Here is a 23,882-nt window from a genome sequence, read left to right on the forward strand (position 1 = left end):
TCCGCCAGTCTTCGCCACTGAGCCGAACAGTCCGCTCGGCTCGTGTCTCGGAGCTGTTTTCTCCTCCGTCACTGTGGAACGGTGCTCCGGCCCGGTGTCAGACCAGCCGCAGCCGCTGAGAAACGTTTGAGAAATGTGTCACCCGTGTGAGGAGGTGGCGAGAGACACCAGCTTCATTAAAAGAGGTGGGTCTTCTCTGAATTCTCTCTCGTGTGGGGACGTTAACTAGCTTAATTAGCCGTTTGTGTGTGTTTGTGTGTTTCGGTGTGAATTCACTGCCGCAGTTTGCTAACTGGGCATCGGTATGAGACATCGTTTCCCCCCGTCGGATCTCGGCAGCACCGTTGAGGAGACGACCACCGAATGAAAGGTCGCTTTCTGGGTTTGGGTTACATGTTATTACACCGAATCACTGTCAGACTCTTAGATTATTTTAGAATATTTTATAAAATATTTCCAGGGTATATCAGTAACGTTTCGTCCACAGTTGAAGGCCAGCAAGGTAACGCTGTTCTGGTAATGACACAAACATAGTGTAGTAAACAATAGATGTGTATTAGCGTTATAGATTGAGATCTTGAACTGTTGGATTTCCATTATGAAATGCAGTGGGTGTTTTTTTCCTGTATTGCTGAATTAATGTTGCCTCACGGTGATTTCATTGTGACAGGAATATTGCAGCAACACTTACAATATTGTGTCACTGTGAAAGAGCTGAAATGGCTGGTGTGATATGTGCATTACGACCTTGTTCAGATCTGTTGTTGTGGACGTGCAACTAGTCATGTCATTCATAAAGAATCCCATCCTGTGCGTTTACAAAATGGTTTTCAGTGCCCCTTGTCTGTGCGGATTGTGAGCATGTGTGAAGATGACATCACCACCAGTGCCATCATGAAAAGGAGAGTAGTTTAAAATGAGACAAAACCAGTTAGACCTGGTCAAGACTGAAAATACTGCCCTGTCTGCTCCATGACTTGATAAGTCCGGAGTTGCCAGAGTTGAGCAGATGGGTCGAGAACAGAAGCTGTGATAACTCTGTTGTTTCTCGGTGGCCAGACCAGAAGAGTTTTGTTTTTCGAGGAACAGGGTAAATCTCGTGTTTTGGGAGAATGTGAGCATCTAATTGTGAACCCTTTTCCACCTGATGTACAGCTATCAAAGTTTACCCAGACTGAACGGGCTTTAGCAGAACCCAGCAACAGGGAGGAGACTGAAAACCAGAATGATACAGTTTCACCTCTCCAAAACATTTAGTTGTGGAAAGGTTGTTCATGCAGAAGAACAAAACAAAACCTTATAGCCAAGAGTTTTAAGTATTGGTTGAATAAGAGGCTTTCGTGTTAGGGATTCATGGGAATTGGTATAGAGGCGATAAAAGGTATCATCTGGACATAATCGGTCCACAGTTCTTGTTGAAATAATCATAAAATTTAGTTCAAAGCATCCCACAGACTCATTTTTTAGCAATGCAGCAATCACTGGTCTTTAAATAAGTTTCATGCAGGGGGATGTTGGAACAGTAATTAGTTGTGGCACATATCCTGAATTAAATGCATGAAAGTTGCCCATTATCAAAAGTGGACATTTGCTTTATTTATGCAGATGATTTTTCCATATTTTTATTTCATGTCTGTCATGATAATAATATGAATAATTATTGTAATAATGTAACAATGGTCAATCCCACAGAAAAACGTACTTTTATTCAGTGCAATTTATTCAGTCAACTGTTGCCATAACTTCTGGGGAAACATCAGATTATATGTCAGAAAATGAGGAGGGAGGGAGGCAAACGTGACTTAACGTAACGTAATTAAAACTGTAATACATGACCTTGTATGTGAAGATGTCAGATAAATTTTCATCAGCAATAGTGGTGGTTTAACAATGAAGACGATAACTCCCATGATCCCACGCTACTTCACGATGTCACCAAACTACGTCTTTCTTTTGTGTTGTTTTAGTGAGACACCTCTTGTGGCAGAAGCTATGTACTGTGCATTTAAGGAGAATATACGATAGGTGCATTCATTTTTCTAAAGTTTTTGAATTTGTGTGCTAGGTCTGCAACTAATGATTATTTGAATTGCTAAATAATCCATCAATTATCTTCTTGATTAAACAAGTAATCATTTGTACTACAAAATGTCAGAAAATACTAAAAATGGCAATTACAATTTATTAAACTCAATATGACAATTACAGATGACTTTCTTTCTCCAGCTTACAGTCAAAAACCCAACAATAGGCAATGTACAATGATCTAAAACAGAAAAATATGTTTATTATAATATATAAAAACCCCTATGGACGCTTATGGGGTGTGGTGTCAGGATGGAGAGGAAGTCTGTAAATATGTGAGGCTCTCTGTGGCTTGGACGTTGAGGGTCCTGTAGATAAATTCTAAGTCTTTGATGAAAATTCTTGAAGTTGTTGCAGGGAGATATTGAGAGATATACCAAACACAAATGCATTTATCAATCTAATGGGATGTAATAAAAGTATTGGCAACGGTAATGCTGGCATTCATCTGTGTTCAGTTCCATCTATTTTCTAAATTTCATCCTCCTCAACAAGCAGCCTGGACCCTGCCTCCACATGGATTGGTATTAACAGTATAAACTGCAAAGAGTCGTAATAGGATTTTCTCTCTCTGTTTGACTGTTGCTTCGGTCAAGAGACACTTGTGTCCTTGAGGGAAATTATAGCTGACTCTGTAATATATTGGCTCTTACAGTGGCCAGGTTCACCTGCAGCTCTCTCAGCCTTCGTGTCAGAGCCTCATCCACAGAGACTGCCTACACAAAAGCAGCTCTGTTCAAGTAATGTGCCTGGATAAGGCTACAAACAGGAAGCCAAGAGCAGAGTCGCCATGTAATCTAGTCTGGACTTTTTCTTTTTTAATCAAGTTATAATTAGGATTAGGATATCATCTTCAGATGGTCCTGTTTATGGTGGAATGGTGAAAGGGATCCGTTAGTTCTTGGTTTAAATTCTTGAGAGATGTTCCTGGGAACACAGGCAGTGTGATGCACAGACAAGATAAGCTGCTCGCAGACATTGTTTTTTTTCCTGTGCCAGGATAAAGGGAAACAAATCTTGATTGTTCTTTTAAACTAAAGATACCCTTGACTATGATTATGTAACTGGATCTGGAAATAATAGAAGCCCATTTCTGCCTGTCAAGGGAAAAAAAGTCAAAATTGTGAGATAAACATTTAAAACTCTGAGATAAATGGTGACCTTCTAATTCATAATTTGACTTTATATCTCATAAATTTGACTTTTTTTTGTTTTAACTGGAAAAAACTTTTAAATGGGCTTCCATAGAAATGGGATTCGTTTGGAGTGAGTTTTTTTATTTAAGACATGCTGCATGAATCTTCCTTGTTACAGTTCACTTGATCTTATCAGTGCGGTCTTGTGACAGGGTTTTCATCTGTAGTTTGTTTTTAAAGACAACGCCTACTGCTTCAAGTTTCTCTGCCAGTGAGAAAGTGCGAAGATATTTGTTTAAGTGTTGCTCAACCTTTCAGCCTAAATATGTTATTGTACTGTATATCCGGTTTGGATGTGTTATTAATCAGCAGAATGAATATTGTATTGTTGTTTGTGATACCAAAAGAATGATCACATTTAGAGGTGTTCTGGCAGCTGTTGGGGTCACTGTGTGCTGTGATCTCTGAGTTATAGTAAGTAACAGAGGAGGCCCACAGCGACTGTACTGCCGTTCTGGTTTGAACTGGATAAAACAAGGCTTTTTTTTGTGACCACTTGACCAGCTATCCTCTTTCATCCTTTTCCTGTAAGTCAGGGGTAAGTTGAGCAGACAGGGAGAGGTTTTTTTTGCACGGAATAGCTTAGTCTTCAGTTAACATGAGGTTTTGAAACAACTTGAGTAAGATTAGAAAAACTGCTTCGATTGCTGAAAGGAATTGCATTACTCACACATTAACTGTGTAACGAAGAAGAAGTCTATTTATGGTTTGACATTTGCACTCAAGCCTAAAGGGATGTTTGGGAGAATGTTTTGGTTTTGGGGTTTATTAGTCCCCTGATTGCCTGATCTCACTTGTTGTTGCTTGCATTTTGCCTGAGGAGTGTTCAAGTCAAAGTTGTAGTTGTTGTTTTTGACTTGACCTCAATATTCCTACTCATTCTGATCAAAGAAGAGCCTTTCGTGTTTCTGGGTTTTCCTCAGATATTTATCTGTGATTTGACACCCAGCATCTAATGATTGAACTTCGTGCAGAGAAATCGCAGCACATCAGAAGGAGGAACCATGACTTGTGTGAACATGTCGTGCTGTGTCAGGGACTGTGGTCCCTTTGCTTCTGGCTTGCTCTGCAATCTCTGAACTGCAGTGTTCAGTTGGATCATGCTGGACGCCCAGGATATCCCTGATGCACAGCAAATATACAGCAAATGTAATGACTGTTACTCTTTATGTGCTACCATCTGGTAACCTCCACACTTGACCTTAAATATGCTGACTGGGCTCAGTTATCATGACTAAATTTGATTTCAGTTCCTAATTGTATTAAAGATGTATTTACTTGCCTGAACCAGAGCTTAGAAAGATCTGTTTGTGATTGTGCGCGTTTAAAAAGAATGGCTTCATACAGAATGTTTGGCAAACTGCTATACAGTATATTGGCATTCAGCAAGCAGTTCTGTTTTCACAATGTAAGAAAACCTAGAACCTTAACCCCGACCTTAAACCTTCCCGCAAACAGCACTGACATTAAGGAATGGGAATCTAGAAGCAACTCAAAATCCTTCTCAAATGCCTCTGAGCTGATTGATTGCTTTTATTGAGGCTGCCATGTTTTTCTTGTAGTTGAGAATTGCAAAACAATGAAGTCAAACTTTTATGTGTAAGTACTAGATGATAAAAGTGCTAGTTGTGATGTTTGTGAAAAGATCATTTTCAAGTAAGGGTGTAAACACCATAATTATGCTGTAACATCTCTCAATACGGGCTTAAAATCACAGGAATGTAATGTACTGACTCTCTTTGCATGAGTTGCGTTGCTTCCCAACTGTAAAATATTGGAAGTTATATTAACATTACCATTAAATCTTAATAAAGTGAATGCTGTACCAATAGGATGAGAGTTTAGAACCAGTCCCAGTTGAGAACAGGTTCCAGATTAAACAGTGTTTAAACATTGAAGCTTTTGCACACCTGAGTCATATGCATGCCTCCTTTCTACTGTTTTTATTCCTTTATATAGACTTTGAGTTAATGAAACAGTTGCGTATAGCTGTAAACCTGCATGGGCCTACTCATTTTCCACACAGAAAATGGAACTAGTCAGCAGAATTATTTGTAGAACCAGAATAGGAGAATTATCGAAATAGCTAGTGATTTATTTGCTGTTGGTCAACTAATTGTTTCAGCTTTAGTTCAAAGGCAACCATACAGCAGATTTTCCCATCATTTTGTTGAATAACATATATTGAGATTTACCCCAAAACATTAATGATTCGAAAAACCAGTCCAGCATGTTTTGAACATAATATGTCACCAACTAATCCACTGTTTTCTATCTTTTTTTAGATAAACCATCATGATTCCCATCACAGAGCTCCGGTACTTTGCTGACACCCAGCCAGCGTACCGTATCCTGAAACCATGGTGGGACGTTTTCACCGACTACATCTCAGTCGTCATGCTGATGATTGCGGTGTTCGGTGGTACACTGCAGGTCACGCAGGACAAGATGATCTGCCTGCCTTGCAAGTGGGTGGTCGACAGGTCTTGCGAGACCATGCCCCTCCCAAATGTGAGCACCGCCTTTGCGCCGGAACCAAAAGGCATTCAGTATGACCTCGACCGCCATCAGTATAACTATGTCGACGCTGTCTGCTACGAGAACGAACTACACTGGTTTGCCAAATATTTCCCCTATCTGGTGCTACTCCACACTCTTATCTTTCTGGCCTGCAGCAACTTCTGGTTCAAGTTCCCCCGCACAAGCTCTAAGCTGGAGCACTTTGTCTCCATCCTACTCAAGTGCTTTGATTCCCCTTGGACAACAAGAGCTTTGTCTGAGACGGTAGTAGAGGAGAGCGACCCCAAGCCTCTGGGAAAAATGAACGGCTCAATGGACAAGAAGGCCTCGTGCGTGAGTGAGGATGTGGAGGCTAGCGTGCCCATGCTCCAACGAACAAAGTCCAGGATTGAACAAGGAATTGTTGATCGCTCTGAAACTGGGGTTTTAGATAAAAAGGAAGGGGAGCAGGCCAAGGCTCTTTTTGAGAAGGTGAAGAAGTTCAGGATCCACGTAGAGGAGGGTGATATAGTGTACCGTCTTTACATACGTCAGACCATCATCAAAGTTATCAAGTTTATCCTTATTATCATCTACACAGCCTACTACGTACGCTACATCAGGTTTAGTGTGGTGTGCTCGGTGAACATCCAGAAACTTACAGGGTACAGCACATTCTATTGCGCTCACCCATTAGCAACTCTTTTCAAGATTTTGGCCTGTTTCTACATCAGCTTGGTGGTAGTTTATGGTCTTATCTGCATGTACACTCTTTGTTGGATGGTCAGCCGCTCCCTCAAGCGATACTCCTTTGAATCAATCCGCGAGGAAAGTAGCTATAGTGACATCCCAGACTTAAAGAATGACTTTGCCTTCATGCTACACATGATAGATCAGTATGACCCGCTCTACTCCAAGCGCTTCGCTGTGTTTTTGTCAGAGGTGAGCGAGAACAAGCTGAGGCAGCTGAACCTGAACAATGAGTGGACGCTGGAGAAGCTGAGGCAGCGCATCACCAAGAACTCTCAGGAGAAGCTGGAGCTGCATCTGTTCATGCTCAGTGGGATCCCAGACACAGTTTTTGATCTGGTTGAGCTGGAAGTGCTCAAGCTGGAGCTCATCCCCGACGTAACTATTCCACCAATCATCGCCCAGCTCTCCAACCTGAGGGAGATGTGGCTCTATCACACACCAGCTAAAATTGAGGCTCCGGCTCTTGCTTTCCTGAGAGAGAACCTGAAGTCTCTTCACATTAAGTTCACAGACATCAAGGAGATCCCATTGTGGATCTACAGCCTGAAGAACCTTAATGAGCTGCACTTAACTGGGAACCTGAGTGCTGAGAACAATCGCTTCATTGTCATCGATGGGCTTCGGGAACTCAAAAGTCTCAAAGTGCTTCGTCTGAAAAGTAACCTGACCAAGCTGCCGCAGGTGGTGACGGATGTGGGTGTGCACCTCCAGAAGCTCTCCATCAATAACGAGGGTACCAAGCTGATGGTGCTCAACAGTCTGAAGAAAATGGTCAACCTGACGGAGCTCGAGCTTGTCCGCTGCGATCTTGAACGCATTCCACACTCCATCTTTAGTTTGCACAACCTGCAGGAGATCGACCTGAAGGACAACAATCTGAAGACGATTGAGGAGATCATCAGCTTCCAGCACCTGCACCGGCTTGTGTGCCTGAAGCTGTGGTACAACCAGATCGCCTACATCCCCATTCAGATCGGAACACTCACCAACATGGAGAGGCTGTACCTTAACAGGAACAAGATTGAGAAGATCCCCAGTCAGCTTTTCTTCTGCCGCAAGCTGCGCTTCTTAGACCTGAGTCACAACAATCTCACCAGCATCCACGCTGACGTTGGCTTCCTCCAGAACCTGCAGTACTTCGCTGTGACAGCAAATAGGGTAAGAGGAAAAACATTCCTTTACATTTGTCCAATCCATGCTTTCATTTTTGTGAAAGCTTGTCTAATTTCCTATGTCCTTAGAAAGGTAATCTTCCTCTATGCCCGTATCTGTCTTTGTCTGGTATGATTAAGATTAGCTCAAATGCCAGATAAAGTGTTTACAAAGGTCAGCACGTATATAAGTGCTGAGATGTTCATAGGCAGGTTATGGCTTTAAAGATATCCAAATGACTGAGGCTTTGGCAGATGTGCTCTTGTGTACAGTCATCAAACTCTTCTAAAAAACTCTGGTTTTAGGTTCCAAGTACAACTTCGAACAGGCTCAGAATGCTGGTGTAATCTTGGACTGTTTATCTGCTTTCAGTGACTAAAATAAAAGAACGCTTCATTCAGTGGCACACAGCAGTCAGTTGATACCAACTGATAGAAGGCAGAACAGGTTTTTACTGCCAATGTCAAGTAAGGCAATTGAACTCAAACACGTCATGCTAGAACTTTTCTGCTGCTTGATACAAAAGGAAACTTTGCATGATTGATCTACCCGAGGTTTCTGGATACATGGGAGGTTGTTGCTTTTCAGTGAACACAATCATTCTTGATAATTCAAATCAAACAAGCTGGTGGAAGTCCATGTATTTTCTTTTTATGACAGTAAACATATACAAAATATTGCGATGTCAGTTTTATCCTACAATGTGCAGCTTTCTTTTCCTTACTTCGGGCCAGTAAGTAGAGACAATAATGGATTTCAAAGCTTTTTCAAAGCTCACATTTATGTTTATAATTACACGATTTTTCTGTATAGACTAATCCAACTTCTCCTGTTTAGAGGAGAAAAACAGTGATAAAAATATTTTCCATCTCCTGTAAACTCTCACAAGAGGCCTTTATAGTCAGGATATTGTTTATTTCAGCTGCAAAGATAATTGCCTTAAATACTTTGAGGGCAGTGCCAAATCCTGCTATACAGTCACGGCTGGGTTAGTCCATTTGGCTTTGGGTCAGTCTCAGCAAAATGCTCTTTATTTATTAGATGCACTGAAAAAAACACATAGACAAACAGCATTTTCCTGAAAACAGTTTTTCACACAGGAGCGTACGGGATCATGTGTTTTCAGTAAAGGGTTCTATTAATGCTGTTTTACTGCGTTTGCTTGCTCACTGAAATAGGTTCCAGCAGGTTTGTGTGCAGCCAAAAATAGCTCCATTAAACGGGACCGTTCTGGTGTCTCTTGTGTTTTTAAGGCCTCTCATGTTTAAATCCTCTTAACACGTTTGCACATTATCAATTCAAATGAGTTGTGTAATTGTGTCCGTGTAGGAGGTTTATATGATTTCTTCGGACATTGTTCATTAGAGATTGAGATTTTGTAGGAGACGAAGGCCACAAGATTTCATGACTGGATTTTAGTTTTAAATGATTTGTTGATACCCTGAACAGCCATTTTCTTATTTTAGTGATGAGACTTTATACATAAAAGCTCGCTGTACATTTTGAGAGTTTTTGATCTCTTTAGATTTGTTTCCTGTGCTGAGGTCTGAGTTTTATGATGATTTTGTCAACTTGGTTACATCTGCATAATCAGGAACTAGACACAAACCATTCTTAAGTCACTACGGTGGAAACAGCTGCCTCATCTCTTAATAACCTCTGCTCATATCTATAGGACAATGTGTCATTCTCAAAGGGCACATGGATTAAAAATTGAACAACTCAGCCCATGTGAGTACTGTTAACTTACACCCCTCATTATTCTGCCTCTTATCCTCTCCACTTCAGATCGAGACTTTGCCCCCGGAGCTGTTCAAGTGCAAGAAACTGCGTACTCTGAATCTGGGAAACAACTGCCTGCAGACGCTGCCGTCACGCTTCGGAGAGCTCACAGGGTTGACGCAGCTGGAGCTGAGAGGGAACCGTCTCGAGTGTCTCCCAGTGGAGCTCAGCGAGTGTCGGCTGCTGAAGAGGAGCGGTCTGGTGGTGGAGGAGGACCTCTTCAACACGCTGCCATCAGAGGTCAAAGAGCAGCTTTGGAGGGCCGATAAGGAGCAAGCTTGAGCCAAATCTCTCAGTGGAGAGCTGCAGAGGAGACGCGATGGGAGAAACAAATGAGCAGTGAAAATGTATGTTTTATTCTTTGGTTCGTGCTTGGGGCCTCCTTGCAGAACTTGTTTAAGCACGGATGTGGTGCAAATTTCAAGGATGTCTTTTTTGGAGAGTTTCATGGTTGCCAAGGATCTCATAATCTCATGAACGAGCTCGGTGATGAAAGGTGTTGAAGCAATGTAGCTTTTCTGTAATATCAGCCTGAATATAAAAGCTGTGAGGATGCAAGGAGGTGAGGTCGAATATGCATGCCTCAGCAGGACCTTGCTAAAGCAAACCTGTTTTGTGAGAGAAAACCAAACACAGGAAAAACTTTGCACGATTCAGCCTTGCCATTGAGCTAAATGTGCTCACAATCATGTGATACATGCACAAATTGAACATGCTCAAAGCAGTGTTTGCCTGACGTTCTTCTGGCCTTTAGACTTAAAGTTATTTAATTACTTTTGAAATTTGTATGGTTTATTGGCAGTTGTGGTGCAGCGTGGTTCAGAATACTGGCACTTGTTAGCAGATAAATAATAGTGCAACTGACAGCCAATTCATTGAGGCATGAAGGTTTAGCCTTGTTGTTTTCTCCAGGCTCTCGGTATGCTGCTCGAAGACATCTTTTTATGTGAACAAAAAGATTCTGTGATCAGCAGATCATCCCACAGCTGTCCTCACAGCTTAGGCCTTAACTCAGAGGACTGAGGAACTGACATGAAAGACAAGCTGACAAATATTCAGAAGAAAAAAATTGGAAACAAACTCTACAGAATAATGTTGACACCCTGCAGTTGTTGATTCATAGCTTCAGCCTGTGCGGCAGGCGATTTTTCTTGGCTGTATGGGAGCTGTGATGGAGAAATGCACCATTCTTTTTTGGACTCTTTGTTTTACTTCACTAAACATCATGTCTTATTTAGGCATGTGAAACAGGCTTTATCTTAATTTTGCATGACTAAACATCGCACACATTTACTGGTAGGGCTGGCCCAAATGCTTCAAAGCTTCTTTGGTGGTGATTGACCTCAAATCAGTATATGGAGAAGGAGATGCTGCATCTGCTTATGGTAAAAGAGGCGAAAGCCTGATAAAGAGAGTGAGAAATCAAGATTCTCTAGGTTGTGTCTTAGGTAGTCTAAAAACCTGTGCACATAAATACTAGTGAGAGAGCGTTTCTGCTCCAAATGCACAAATACAAGCTCAACTTTTCAGACTTTGGAAGCTGGAACAGGGACTGACGTCTCACCTTCCTGTCCTTGTCTCTTACTAGATAAAAATTACAATAGCAGAGTGTATAGGTAAATTATGATTTATCAAGTTTGATAGTGTGTGTTGCCCCTCCATGTTGCCACTTTGACTATAATTCTCACTGAAGCTTAGAAGCCCCAAAAATGGTATATGGGTCAGCCCTAATTACTGGTTTGTCTTACTAAGGTGTGTGAGATTGATTGTGAGTGACTTGTTAAAACGTACACAATCTGATATCGTCGTGTTAGTGTTGTTCCTGGAATATTGTAATTAATGTTGCTTCACGACCATCATTGCACCCAACCAATCATGTTTTTGTACTGCCATAGCTTTGCGACTTGGGGAAAAAGACCGGAAATATGTGTACATAGGATAAATTATCCTTTCAATTGTGTTCTATGGTGTAAAATGGAATATTTGAACGTGTTTTCTTTAGTATCTTTGTTACCAAAAACGGAAGTGTCCATTAGCCCTAACCAAACAGCAACATAAAACTAAACAGAAATGGAAAATAGTAGATGTATAGAAACAAGTGAACAGTATAGTAATATGTTCTGTCAGGACACAAACCCAGTCTGATGGGCTGGAGTCCGGTTCTCAGTCATGAAGCCATAACTGTTTTGCCCGAAATGAGGGCTTTTTTTTATAACTCATAATTCTGAAACAGAATTGATAATGATGTTCAAGGAACAGCACCAACATGGGGGTATCAGACAGATCGTTAAAACAAAGCCAATCATTTACTTGGAGTTCAGGATACTTCATTTGGAACTTTCAAACACTACCATACAGTGATTCCATGTTCGGACAGGCTGTACTGTGATTGGTTCAGCATTGACATATCCTACACAGCTACTGATTTGTTGTTTGTTTAATGATTTATGTTAAGCTTTTAACAGAACATATACCCAGAGTCAAAGATCTTTAGTGACCTTTGTTGGCTAAAATGTGTTGCTTCACTGACTAGATTGTAACTACACAAGGTGTCCAGTTGTGTCGGTTGTACCTGATTTAAAGCTTCAGGGTAACAAACGTTCATAAATCTCCCTGTCACAGTTGATTTAACTTAAAACGTATGCAAGCTTGCACAGTACTAATCATACAAGATGATTGTAGATGACCAGTAAAACAAACAAGAATCAAGGTACTTTTGTAAAATCATGAGACTTTAGATAATTATTACCTCTGTGGCACCTCCAAGTGGATGAACTTACTGCCACTCTTCAAAGGTTATGTGTTAATGTCAGTGACTCAAGTGCTCGGCTGTTTTTTAGCGAGCTCTTCTATTCACCATGCTCAGTTTACTCCAGGGAAAACTGAAAACTGGACATTTATCTGCGCTTTGTTTATCCAAATGAGGACAAACAGGAAATAACAGAGTGAAGGAAACAGGCTTTGACCGACCTACACGAGGGAAACTTTTATTCGTAGAGAGCGTATGCAGAATATGTGATTTCCACATCCACGGTCCAAATTAGTGCAACATGTCTGCTTGAAACACTTTTGTTGTTAAGACTTTGGATTTAATAGCATCATTTGGAGTAACCCTGCTATGTTTACCCCAGCCAGGCATCTCGCTGCTAATATGGCCTTATCTTTTACAAGCTGTATGCCCGGTTAATGATCACAAACATACCGTTCATGAGTTGTGTTTTTCATTCATGTGTTGTAAATTGTATGGTTTTAATGTCTTTTCTTTCATACATATCGCTCATATGGTATGTGGTCTTATTGTTACCAGATGTTTCTTTTTGATTTTTAGCCTTTTGAAGGAGATTGAAGGGAAGTTTGACTGTAATAATGGTACAATTGCACCTTTGTTCACGGTGAATTTTGTTTCACTGAGGCCTCGGCTATATCCAGATGCCCTTTTAGAGGTCATTAGAGAACGCTCCTAGAAGAAGAGCCTCAGTATTGAATGTGTTGACTGGTAAACAGTTTTAAAGTTGAAAGCAAAGCTCGAAGAAAGACGGAGCAGATGACTCCAGAGAAATGCAGGCATTCACAGCAAATCTCAGCTTTTCCAGCATGTGTAACACTTTTACTTAAATTTTGTTTTGAGTGGCTCATATATTTGCTTTGGTTTAATTTTTGTGGTGCCAAGGAAGAGAAAAAAACATGTTTATACTACATTTTGCAGATAGTGACCTGTTGGATGCCAAACAATGAATGCCAATAGGCAGGTAGAATAAGCAATAGCACATTATACATCATATAGTGCAGTAGCTGGCCATAGATGTAGGGACAAGTCGTAGGACGGCTCATACGTCACTCCAAAGTAAATCTGATATGGTTACACAGCTCATGGTGCAGTGCAGTTGACAGTGCTGCTGACACCTGAAATCTCCCTCCTGCAGTGCAGCACACAGTCAAATTAAGACTTTCTAACTGAGCCTGTCAGTGAGTCTATCAAGTGTATTTTGGCCTTAACCTGGTGATTATGTTATTAGACGTTGGACTAATCCAGTGCTTCTCAAACATTTTTTTTTCTGGCTTGCCCTCCTCCACATTCTTTATCAGTCATCAACAATAATAGGGAAATAAAAAAGGATCCATGTTGAATTTTTCTAGTGAATTAAAGATCAGCAGGGAGGCATCAGCAAGCACTTCTCGTTTGTTTTTCCTACATAAATCACATTCATTAAACTAATACTCTTCTCACACTAGACAAAAAACTTGCCAACACCCACTAACGTCTGGCTGTTGTCTTCAGTGAGAAACGGTCCAACTGACATTCATTCCCACGTCAGATGAATCTTCAATAGTCCGGTGCTGTTCCATCTTGAAATAGTGACACTTCCCATCCTAGTCTAGGATTGATTTTCAGATTAAAAGATCAATATGTAAACTAAGTACATTTAGGTAAATGTGCAATTCATCATCAACACCACCACAGAAAGAAACTACACTGACACAGCCATCTGGTATAAATAATAGAAGGTTGATAGATACTACATCTCCTTCACCAGGTGCCACTAACAGGGTTAGATATTGGTGGTGGCTCATGTGGGGAGCTTTTTCCGTTTTGAGAGGGGCAATAATGTTGTATGTAATGAGTGTGTGTGAGGACTTTGAGGTACTGTGGCAACACCACAAACCTTGTTCAGCATCTGAGATTAATCACAAGTCAGTATGTGATGAGGTTTAGCAACGGCAGTCTGAAGAAGAGATTCATGTCTGTTTATGCTTCAGGTTGTGTGTTGATGTTCAAACAATGGGGAGTTCCCCCACTTTTTTAAAATTACGCCAATACCATCCTAGTTTTTGGTTAATGAGGAAATCTGTTATACTGCACATCACTCTGCAGTAGTCACAGGTATTTTGTCAGCTTTAGCAGTGATGGAAACACAACACCTGGATGGATGTGAGAATTGTCAGTGTGATGCGCGTTACGATTTTTATAGAGACTACATAGTTTTCGATCTATCATGTTCAAGCAGCGCACGAACGTCCATGTTGAGCTTGAAAGAGAGACTGAAATAAAAGATATGAAAACATAACCACCACAACATTGTCACTAGCCTCCATGCTGCTTTATGATCCCTGTTGTGTTTTGTGACGCCAAAGTTGACACGCCAGAGAGAAAAAAAAAGCCAAACTTGTCCACCGGCAAAGGGAAAAGAGTCAATCGCCTATTCTAAGTGGGTTTATTAGCACTTATTAACAAAACACCTACGATAATTTTGGTGTAAATATGGTCTGGTCTCAGTTTGAGAACCACTGGATTACAGGCAGCTAAAAACATTTTCAGTTTTATTTTTCTAACCCTAAACTCATTGATGGTACAGTCTGTATTACTCTTGACATTTGGCTTAAATTACTCTATACCGACTGATATACTCATACAACTGGCCTTTCTCACTTTCAGCTGTATCATGGTTCGGTCTACGTCAGCACGATGACACGTTTAGTCATCCAAATGTCTTCTGGGTGTCACTTTCCTGCGAACATTCAGATTTACATCCACAAATATTTTTGGACAGGAACGGCCTCAGTTCCTGACCTCCGGAGCCGGTGACAGTCACTTCCCTTTAAATCATGAGATGAGCACATTTAACCTGCAGCCTTGCTCCCTTTTCCTGCACGTCAGCGTCAGTGAAGGTCTGAGATGAGGTCAGTCAGCTGTTTGCGGAACACGGAAAAGAGAAGAAGTTTCGGTGACTCATTAAAATTCCCCATGGTTGTGTAAAAATTCTTGTGCCAGCACTTTAATTAGTATCATGTCAGAAGATATAACCTCAATCGGTGCAATTTAAAGATTTGTGCAGTTTCACCCAAATCCTTTTACTTAGAACTTTTGTGTTAACGCACAAAATATCAATACATGGTCTTCTGTTTTTTATGTCATGCATGCCTTATTTAGCCTAGTTGTTGTGTGAGGAAACATGATTGATTGATTGATTGATTGCTGCAGCTCCTGTCCCAAGAAAACAAGACAGGATTTCACATCCGAACAAAAACAACTCTTAAGAAACTTAACACACTGTAAATGGAGGTGTGCTCACCCTCCACCTCGGGCATTGTGTGTAACAGTACACATCACTGTGCTGTTAGCATCTGTAATATTTCTGTATATTTCCGAGTGGTCACGAAACAACATTTCACTTGAACCCACAAATCGTGTCATTAAAGAAAAAAACTGCCATGGTTGCATCGACATATAATCTCTACCTATGTATAAAAGTTTTTTTAAATACATGATTGTATTTGCTGTGTAAGATTAGTCCATCTCTGTATTCTGATGCCTGTAGATCAGTTTGTTGGTTTCCTTTTTTTCAGGGGGGGGGGGGTTCGCACCACACCACATCCTGCAGCATGAGTTTATCGATTCTGAACTTGTGTGTATTACAGCCATACGGAAAGCCGCCCACTTTGACGCCCTGACAACAATCGTTGCTGACTGAACTGTAAGCCGGATGGACAGACTCGTTTTAATCAGCACCGTCTGTATCACACTTGACAAGGCCTTTATTAATGAAATGTTGCCAAGTGGACTGAACACTGGCTTTTTAAGCGGGACGTCTGTAACTATGGACAGCTGAACGTTTGATTTCTAATGTTCAGACCCTACTTTTGTACCATTCTGACACATGATAATAAAATAAACACTTAACACTGAATCCTGTTGCGACGTGTGTTCATTCCTCATCTGTCTTAGACCCCTCTCTCTGCTGACACTTTGACATTTTACTGGTGGTCCCAGTAAGTCATTATAATGAACCACTTGAAGCAACACTGTCCAGTAGCATCCGTGGCCCTAGCTGTGCGGTGTTCCACATCATTGGCACTAGTCGACCCTTGTTGGCGAGTTTTTGGCAGATTGATCGTGTTCAATCAGCAGCAGAGCCCATCGTGATTTAAATCCCTCTGATTCTCTGTTCAGCTAAGTGAATCAGGGCACGAGAAGATAAACAGGAAAAATAAAAGGATATTCTCTTGAGAATGTTGCTGTATTATCCATGATTTCACCATTTAGTGTGGCTTCTACTTATATTTGTGCCATTTGCCCCCATGTTTTCAATGAGAACTGCATGTCCTCTGTCGTGTTTGCGCTTTATTCAGTTACAGGATTTTGGTTGAAACGAAAGCGAGGCAGTTCAACAGAACTTCGTTTCAGCTAAATGTTTTGTGTGTCTGGGCCTTTTGACAACTATAAAGTTACGTGGTGTTGCTTTAAGTATTTCAAGTTCTCTTGGGTATTTTAATCCATAACAGTACATCGTATATTCTAAGTGCTACATCGTGGGCAACTGGACTCGTTTCAGTTTCTTGAAGGCGTTTCACCTCTCGTCAAAAATGATCACCTGCCTACAATGCAGCGCTGAGTTCCCTCCCCAGGCGGCTTAACAACCATTCACACTTGGACTCACCCAGCCCTAACAACCCACGTGAAGGCCGGGTGGGTCAATGACTCACAAGTGGCCCTAAGGACTCTGTAAGGACACTCCCACACAGGGTCTAAAGCCTGCACCTCCCCTCCAGTTAGTTAGAAATTAAAAGTACAAGTACAAGAGCGAGGGCTTTTGTCATTGAAAGAAGTTGTCACACTGAAAAAAAAAATTGACGGTAGAATTTTATTTTTACGGGAATTTGGGTTTGGTTGTCTCGATTGTGTATTTGTTCTTCTTTCTTTCTTTCTTTTCTTTTTTACTTTTACTTTTCATGCACTGACTCAGATAAAAACCCTGGTAGCAGAAACATCTTTCTAAAAAGAGGAATCAGTTTATAGTGGCCTCTAATTTTTGTAAATGGTCTTATTTCCTGTAAAATATAATGTGACAAGCATAGGATAAGATAATCCTTTATTAGTCCCACGTGGCGGGGACATTTTCATCATTACAGCTGCAAAGGGTTAACATCAATTAAAAGCAGTGGTGATAAATAAGTAAAAAGAAAAAATATATAGAAATATAAGTAAAAAGGCAGTAGGAACAATATAATTAAACAAAAACTCCAAAAATATTTACACTATTGCACATTGTGTACGGCAACAACCTTTAATTATATCACACTAACAGGTAAAGAGTTAAATATCATACATTTGTGCAGAAGAATCAATACATATGATTTAATTTGGAACAATTAGTGAAAGTAAAAGTGTGACAACAGGCCCCACTCTCCCCTGGTTGGTGACATTCCACCAGCGCAACCCAGAGTGTCCTCTACAGGCCGCCGTACTTCGTCTCGTGTTTACGTCTGCGTTCGCCAACAGCGACATCTACAGGTCATCCTGCGCCACTGCAGCTCCGCCTCTCGTGTCGCAACGAAGGAGTTAAAGTCCAAAATCCTATTAGCTCACGGCCTCAGTCTACGCTCACCATGTGGGTTATACTTTAATTGATCTCGACACGTCACATGATCGCAAATCAGCGGCTGTAGGTTGGAAGTTTTCTCAGCCTTACGTGTCTGTCCCATGAGCCGCACGCCTCCGAGAGAAGAAAAGCCGCAGACATGGATTTCATGACGGATCGGGATGTACAGAAGGTGAGCTGCACAATCACAATCAACACTGCAGGAACAGTTAGCGGCACTTTGTGATGAACAGTCGGATCTGAGACGTCTGCAGCTCTCTGGAGGCTTAATTTCGCCTCCTCTTATCATCTTTCTTGCATGATCGTACTGTTTATTTACGGTTGATGGTATCTGTGCACATTTCAGCCTCATTACATAACATGCTGCAGCCACAAGTGGGCTGCTGGAGGAGTTCTGTGCGACCACTAGCTGTGGAAAACACCATGCAAACGCCTTAATGCTATTTTTTTCTTTGCACTGACAATCTGAAGGGTCTTATCTCTCTCCTGTTAGTGATGGAATGTAACTACGTAACTAAGTACATTTACTCAAGTACCATTTTTGAGGAGCTTTTCAAGTTCTGTTCCTTTATACTTCCACTTTATAGTACTTTACAGCAAACTTTATAATTCATTAATTTGATTTGTGCTCATAACAAAAAAACCTGATTCACATATCAGAAAAATTATAGATATATTAGATCTGATCTAGTTTACAGTACATACATGTACATGTATATTAGACTTTTACCTGCAGGCCTACTCTCTTTAATTCAAGTGATATTCGTTTGGTTGACTTTTACAAAAGGAACATTTTAACATGATATCTTCCAGACCAGTATACTGAGACTGAGTTTATTCATGGAGCAGCTTTTCCAGAGCCGATGTCAGAAAGTATTTCATAATGAGAAGAAATAGTCCAATGGACATGAAATACAATTATGTAACTGACTTGAGACCCTCGATTAGTAAATACAAGCAAATGAGGCACATAATGTTTTAATAACCATTTAATAGTTTGCAAGCAAAAAAGCCAAATACTCACCTGTTACTGCTTCACAGCTCAGAGGATTCACTGCACTTTACTGATATGGCATGAATTGAGTTGTGTTTGAAAATATATGGTATAAAATCAGCAGTGCCGGCCCAAGCCTTTAGGGGGCCCTAAGCAGAATTTGATTTGGGGCCCCCCTTCCACCACCGCGGAGTCAGCTGTGCTTGACATTTACTGACACAAATGTCACACTATAATGTTACATTATAAATTGTGTTAATACAGTGACAGATTATGAACTACTGTCCCCCTGGGCACAGGAAGACCCCCCCAGACTAAGCGGCCGCTTAGTTCGCTTATACCTCGGGCGGGCTCTGAAAAACAGGTTTAGAGACATATTGCAATAAAACGAGCATTTAGAATAATACAAGATATAATCAAGCAGTACAAATAAGGATAAAAAACTAGGAAACATGTAAAATATTGCATGTAAAATTAGACTAAAAACAAGGTTACCACAGCTAAAAAAACCAACACAAACGAAGAGCAACAGTTTAAAAAGAAGCTTGGATGAAATAAAGTTGCATTATAGTGAAATATTAAAGCCCATTAACTTATTTAAGAATTAGCTGTTTTCTGATAGTACATAGATAAAACATTTGATAAATTTAATGGGAGAATAACTAAAATCCATTAACCTGTAATGTAAATGTTACTAAGTGATACAGATTTATCAGATAATCTACATCGAGAGCGTGTAAATACTTCACACCTGAGCCTGAATTGGACCTAAATCTGTGAAAATAAAGATGAACTTGAATTTTTGTGCATAAAGGTTGTGATATTTAAGTACTAAAACGAAACATCTTGACTGTGAGAACCGACCCAGCAGCACTCTCCTCTCTCCTCACAGTACATGCAGGACGGATATGTGGTTCTGGACGGGCTGCTGTCCGCTCAGGAGTGTGACGAGCTGAGGCAGAGGATGACAGACATAGTGGACCAGATGGACGTCCCGCAGCACTGCCGCACCACCTTCTCCACCTATCACGACGAGCAGCTCAAGACACAGGTGACCTCCCGCTCTGTAACGCTGTGAGATGAGTCGTTAACAGTGTCAGTGAATCGGTTTCATGTCATGATATTTTTCTCGCATGCTTCCCATCGTGTCGTCCTTAAAGATGCAGGTAAGGTTCCCACTTTTGTGCCCTAATTGCATCACGATCACGCTCTGGTGTAGTCTGTAGGTGCATCACCCCATGTTTACCTCGACCCCAGCTGCCCTTCCTTTCAGGCTAATAGCAAACTCTTATGTCAACACAGTCTAATCAGTGTCAGCAGGGAGAACATTACTGTTCAAAAGTTTGAAATCACCTCTTATATGAATGTTTTTCTTCTTTGCTTTAATGATGGCTACTATAATATAGATTCAAACAACATAATTCAGGCTCACAATGTATCATTTATTCAAAATTTTAAAAAGTTTAAGCCCCAAAACTAGAATAATAAAATTATTAAAACTTCACTGAAGGCGACTTGTTTTCCAGTCAAGGAAAGTGATCCTTGAATCGTAATTGGACATCAACAGTGCAGATGGACTCCAATAAATCAGGGGGTGCTTAAACCTTCTGCTCTGGATGCCCCAAAAATGAACTTAATAGTTAACTCTCTGTGATGCAATGATTCCCTGCTGGATCAGGTGACCGATGTAAACCTTTTGACCTGCAGGGAAATGCTGACTACTTCATCACCAGTGGAGATAAGATCCGCTTTTTCTTTGAGAAAGGAGTGTTTGACGACAAAGGTGAGAGATGCTGTCTTGCCTGTCCATCATATTTATATTTATATGCAGTGGTGTGCACAAGGGGGGGCAGGAGGGGTGGTCGCCCCCTTCGTGGCCCAATTGTTGAAAAACGTGTGTTAAAGTGCCCTCCTGGGAGCCAAAACATGCACTAAAGTGCCTTCTTGGGAGCTAAAACGTGTGCTAAAGTGCCCTCTTGGTTGGCAAAACACGCTAAATTGCCCATTGGCTGGTTAAAACATGATAAACTGCCCTCTTGGGTGGCAAAAACGCACGCTAAATTGCCCTCTTGAGTGCCAAAACACACGCTAAAGTGCCCTCTTGGGAGCTAAAACGCGTGCTAAAGTGCCCTCTTGGGAGCGAAAACGCATACTAAAATGCCCTTCTTTTCGCCCCTGCCCTTCAAAAAGTCTGTGCATGCCACTGTTTATGGTTAAATTCCAAATTAGATCGGTAAAGCATTTCTTGTCTCGCAGGGGAGTTCATCGTACCAAGACAGCGTTCCCTTAATAAAGTCGGACATGGTAAGATTCAGAATAACTTCTCCTCAGCCCAATGTTCAGAGTCCGTAACTAATCCCAGTTGTTCTCTTTTAGCGCTACACGCCTATGAACCATTGTACAAGAAGGTTACACATTCACCCAGAATTCAGGTGAGTGAGCCGCTGAACAGCATCAGAGGATGATGTACTGAGTCATACAGTAACCAACGCTCATGTAAAGGTTTGTTCTCCCAGGGCATAGCCAAGAAGCTGGGGCTCGTAAGTCCCGTGATACTGCAAAGCATGTTCATTTTTAAGGTAAAGCACTGAAATCTACGAAATAACCTTTTAGTGTCAGGTGCATGAGGAGTATGTGATGAGATAACATTTTTGTCTTTTCTCTCTCCTCCAGCAACCAGGGATCGGTGGAGAAGGTAAGAAAACAAGATGTTCAAAAACAGGCAATAAACCTTCTTTTCATGAAATAGACTTATAACAGATTTTGTTGTCGTTTTGTTTAGTGACGCCGCATCAAGACGCCACGTTTCTGTACACGGAGCCCCTCGGCAGGGTTATGGGGGTGTGGATCGCCCTGGAGGACGCCACTGTTAACAATGGCTGCCTGTGGTTCATCCCGGGCACGCAGAACAGTAAGATCACCACGTTACCTCACTCCATTCAGCACTAAACAACTGTCAGTAATAGTAACAAAAACAATCCAGCAGCTATTTTGTCTCTCATTCTATTTTTCCACTCCTTTCCCCCAGGCGGCATTTCTCGGCGCATGGTGCGCACCCCGCCGGGCACCTTTCCCCTGACAGACTTCATCGGCCGAGAGCAGACCTACGATGACGAGAAGTTCATCCCTGTACCTGTTAAAAAAGGTAATGCGCTTGTGTCGTAGGTCTAGTCCACAGGTAGCTCACATGGTGTTATTAAATTAGGTTTGAATAATGGGTTAAAATGAAAACGATCCCCTTTTCACAAATATTCTCCGTCCACACTTACACGCCTAAAAGCTCAAATTACAAAGTACACATCTCAACAAAATATTCAACAGACTTCCAGTAATCCAGTCCATTATACTGTTTTAATGTGCAGATTTTACATATTATACCTTTTAATGCAGCGGTTCCGGGCGCCAGAAATCTCAGGGGGTGCGCACAACTTTGTCTGCACTGAGGCTGTGAGGTTACCAAAATTATATTTGTGCACATTAAATGTATAAAATCCCAATAACACACCCAACTGGATAATCAAAACTCTGTATAATCCAAATTGAAACATATTATTGGTCCACATTTAAATTCATTAAGCTATTTATCACCAACACCCCTATGAGGTAGGCCTATTATGGTCAAAAATTAAACTGTGTGTGTGTTTGTGTGTGATAGACCTGATGACACAAAAAGGAAGAAATGTATCTATATACATTGTAAAACAAGGAGAATAAGAGCAAAAACCTACAACTGTTGTTTATTTTTGCAAATAAAAGTTTGTTATTAATCATTTTATTCTTTTAGTGTATGCGGGTTGGGGTTAGGGGGGCCTGGCTTGTCTTGGACATAAGCAAGTGGGGCTTCAAGGAAAAAAGGTTGGGAACCACTGCTTTAATGAATCGACAGAAATTTGATCGACAACCATTTTGACAATAGATTCGACTGATGAAGTCCAGCAAAAATGCCCAAACTTGGCTTTTTGTAGCTCATAACGTTTAAAGGATTGAGGAGGATTGATTGTAATGTCACTGTTGTTGGTTTTTGACAGACAAAACAAGCCATTTAAAGATGCCACCTTGGACCCTTCGAAATGATTACTCACAATAAATGTTACTGTATACACTAAAAGATTTACTTTACATTCAAAGTATTGTATAGCACCAACAAAAAGCTGTGAAAATTGGTCCGCCGTTGTACAAATTCCAAACCATCCATCAACCTCTCTGCTCAGGTGGCGTGGTCCTGATCCACGGGGAGGTGGTGCATCGCAGCGCTGAAAACACCTCGGAGGAATCTCGCCACGTCTACACCTTCCACATCATGGAGTCCCAGGACACCCGCTGGAGCCCGGACAACTGGTGGGACTTTAAGAGTTTTTTCATGTAAATGCAGTGTTTCCAGGAGATGGTGGTCACAATCAGCACATCGAGTGACACAATATAAGACAAATTTGCTTTATCCAGCACACTGTTCGCTGCTACACCTGTGGGATAATAGGTAATTCGAAAATAATAACAGTAGCACAAGTAGAGGAGTCATTAAAGTGACTCTGTAACTTCTGTTATAGAGGAGCACATGTCTACAAAGTGAGCTAATGTGAGGCTTCAGATGAGCAGCCTGTGTTGAACTGATTATGTGTTTTATTGCTTATTAGTAAGAGGAATTCGTAAGCAGAGGTTTTTGTCTAGTCTTCTTTTACGAGCGATACAGTCTCACTAATACTCCATTTTTAATACAGCCGTTTTCATTTCTTTGGTCCTGAAGGTTGCAGCCCACTGAAGAGCTCCCGTTCCCGCCGCTCTACACTAAATGAACGAGGTTTCGAGAATTTTCCTCTGCAGTTTTTCTGGAAGGACACGCAACAATTTCTTTCTCGAAGAAGGACCAACATGTATGAACTGTTTCAACAATTTTTCAGGGTGTGTTTATTACCCTAAAAAAAAAGAAAAAAAGAAAAAGAAAACACCTTAATGATGACCAACTCACATTTTCGACGAAAATCTTAAAATGAGTATTTTTAATAGAGTGGGAAAAAATAAATTGAATAAAAGATTTTTTAACTT

General features: G+C 41.1%; 2 protein-coding genes across 3 annotated transcripts; both read left to right on the forward strand.

Moving 5' to 3' along the window:
• On the forward strand, positions 1 to 16,153 carry lrrc8aa (leucine rich repeat containing 8 VRAC subunit Aa). The gene is made up of 3 exons (XM_030435448.1): positions 1 to 185; positions 5,567 to 7,691; positions 9,474 to 16,153. The coding sequence occupies exons 2-3, from the start codon at positions 5,577 to 5,579 to the stop codon at positions 9,747 to 9,749; spliced, it is 2,391 nt and encodes a 796-aa protein (XP_030291308.1). The 5' UTR covers positions 1 to 185; positions 5,567 to 5,576; the 3' UTR covers positions 9,750 to 16,153.
• Positions 16,154 to 17,762: 1,609 nt separating this feature from the next.
• phyhd1 (phytanoyl-CoA dioxygenase domain containing 1) lies at positions 17,763 to 23,827 on the forward strand. 2 transcript variants are annotated; one of them, XM_030435446.1, is made up of 12 exons: positions 17,763 to 18,017; positions 19,732 to 19,890; positions 20,000 to 20,005; positions 20,547 to 20,622; positions 21,096 to 21,143; positions 21,216 to 21,271; positions 21,356 to 21,418; positions 21,513 to 21,534; positions 21,622 to 21,750; positions 21,868 to 21,984; positions 23,051 to 23,177; positions 23,584 to 23,827. In XM_030435446.1, exons 1-12 carry the CDS (start codon positions 17,985 to 17,987, stop codon positions 23,630 to 23,632), a joined length of 885 nt encoding a protein of 294 aa, XP_030291306.1. In that variant the 5' UTR covers positions 17,763 to 17,984; the 3' UTR covers positions 23,633 to 23,827. The 2 variants fall into 2 exon arrangements, with proteins under 2 accessions (XP_030291306.1, XP_030291307.1); XM_030435447.1 differs by lacking the exon at positions 20,000 to 20,005.
• Positions 23,828 to 23,882: the final 55 nt, after the last annotated feature.

Source organism: Sparus aurata, chromosome 12 (genome assembly GCF_900880675.1).
Source record: "Sparus aurata chromosome 12, fSpaAur1.1, whole genome shotgun sequence".
Classification (NCBI taxonomy): domain Eukaryota; kingdom Metazoa; phylum Chordata; class Actinopteri; order Spariformes; family Sparidae; genus Sparus; species Sparus aurata.

Coding starts and splice junctions, on each gene's coding strand:
- lrrc8aa (XM_030435448.1), top strand. CDS start 5,577: ATGATTCCCATCACAGAGCTCCGGTACTTTGCTGACACCCAGCCAGCG. Junction 7,692..9,473: donor TCGCTGTGACAGCAAATAGG/GTAAGAGGAAAA, acceptor TCTCCACTTCAG/ATCGAGACTTTGCCCCCGGA.
- phyhd1 (XM_030435446.1), top strand. CDS start 17,985: ATGGATTTCATGACGGATCGGGATGTACAGAAG. Junction 21,144..21,215: donor CCTTAATAAAGTCGGACATG/GTAAGATTCAGA, acceptor GTTCTCTTTTAG/CGCTACACGCCTATGAACCA. Junction 21,985..23,050: donor CCCTGTACCTGTTAAAAAAG/GTAATGCGCTTG, acceptor CTCTCTGCTCAG/GTGGCGTGGTCCTGATCCAC.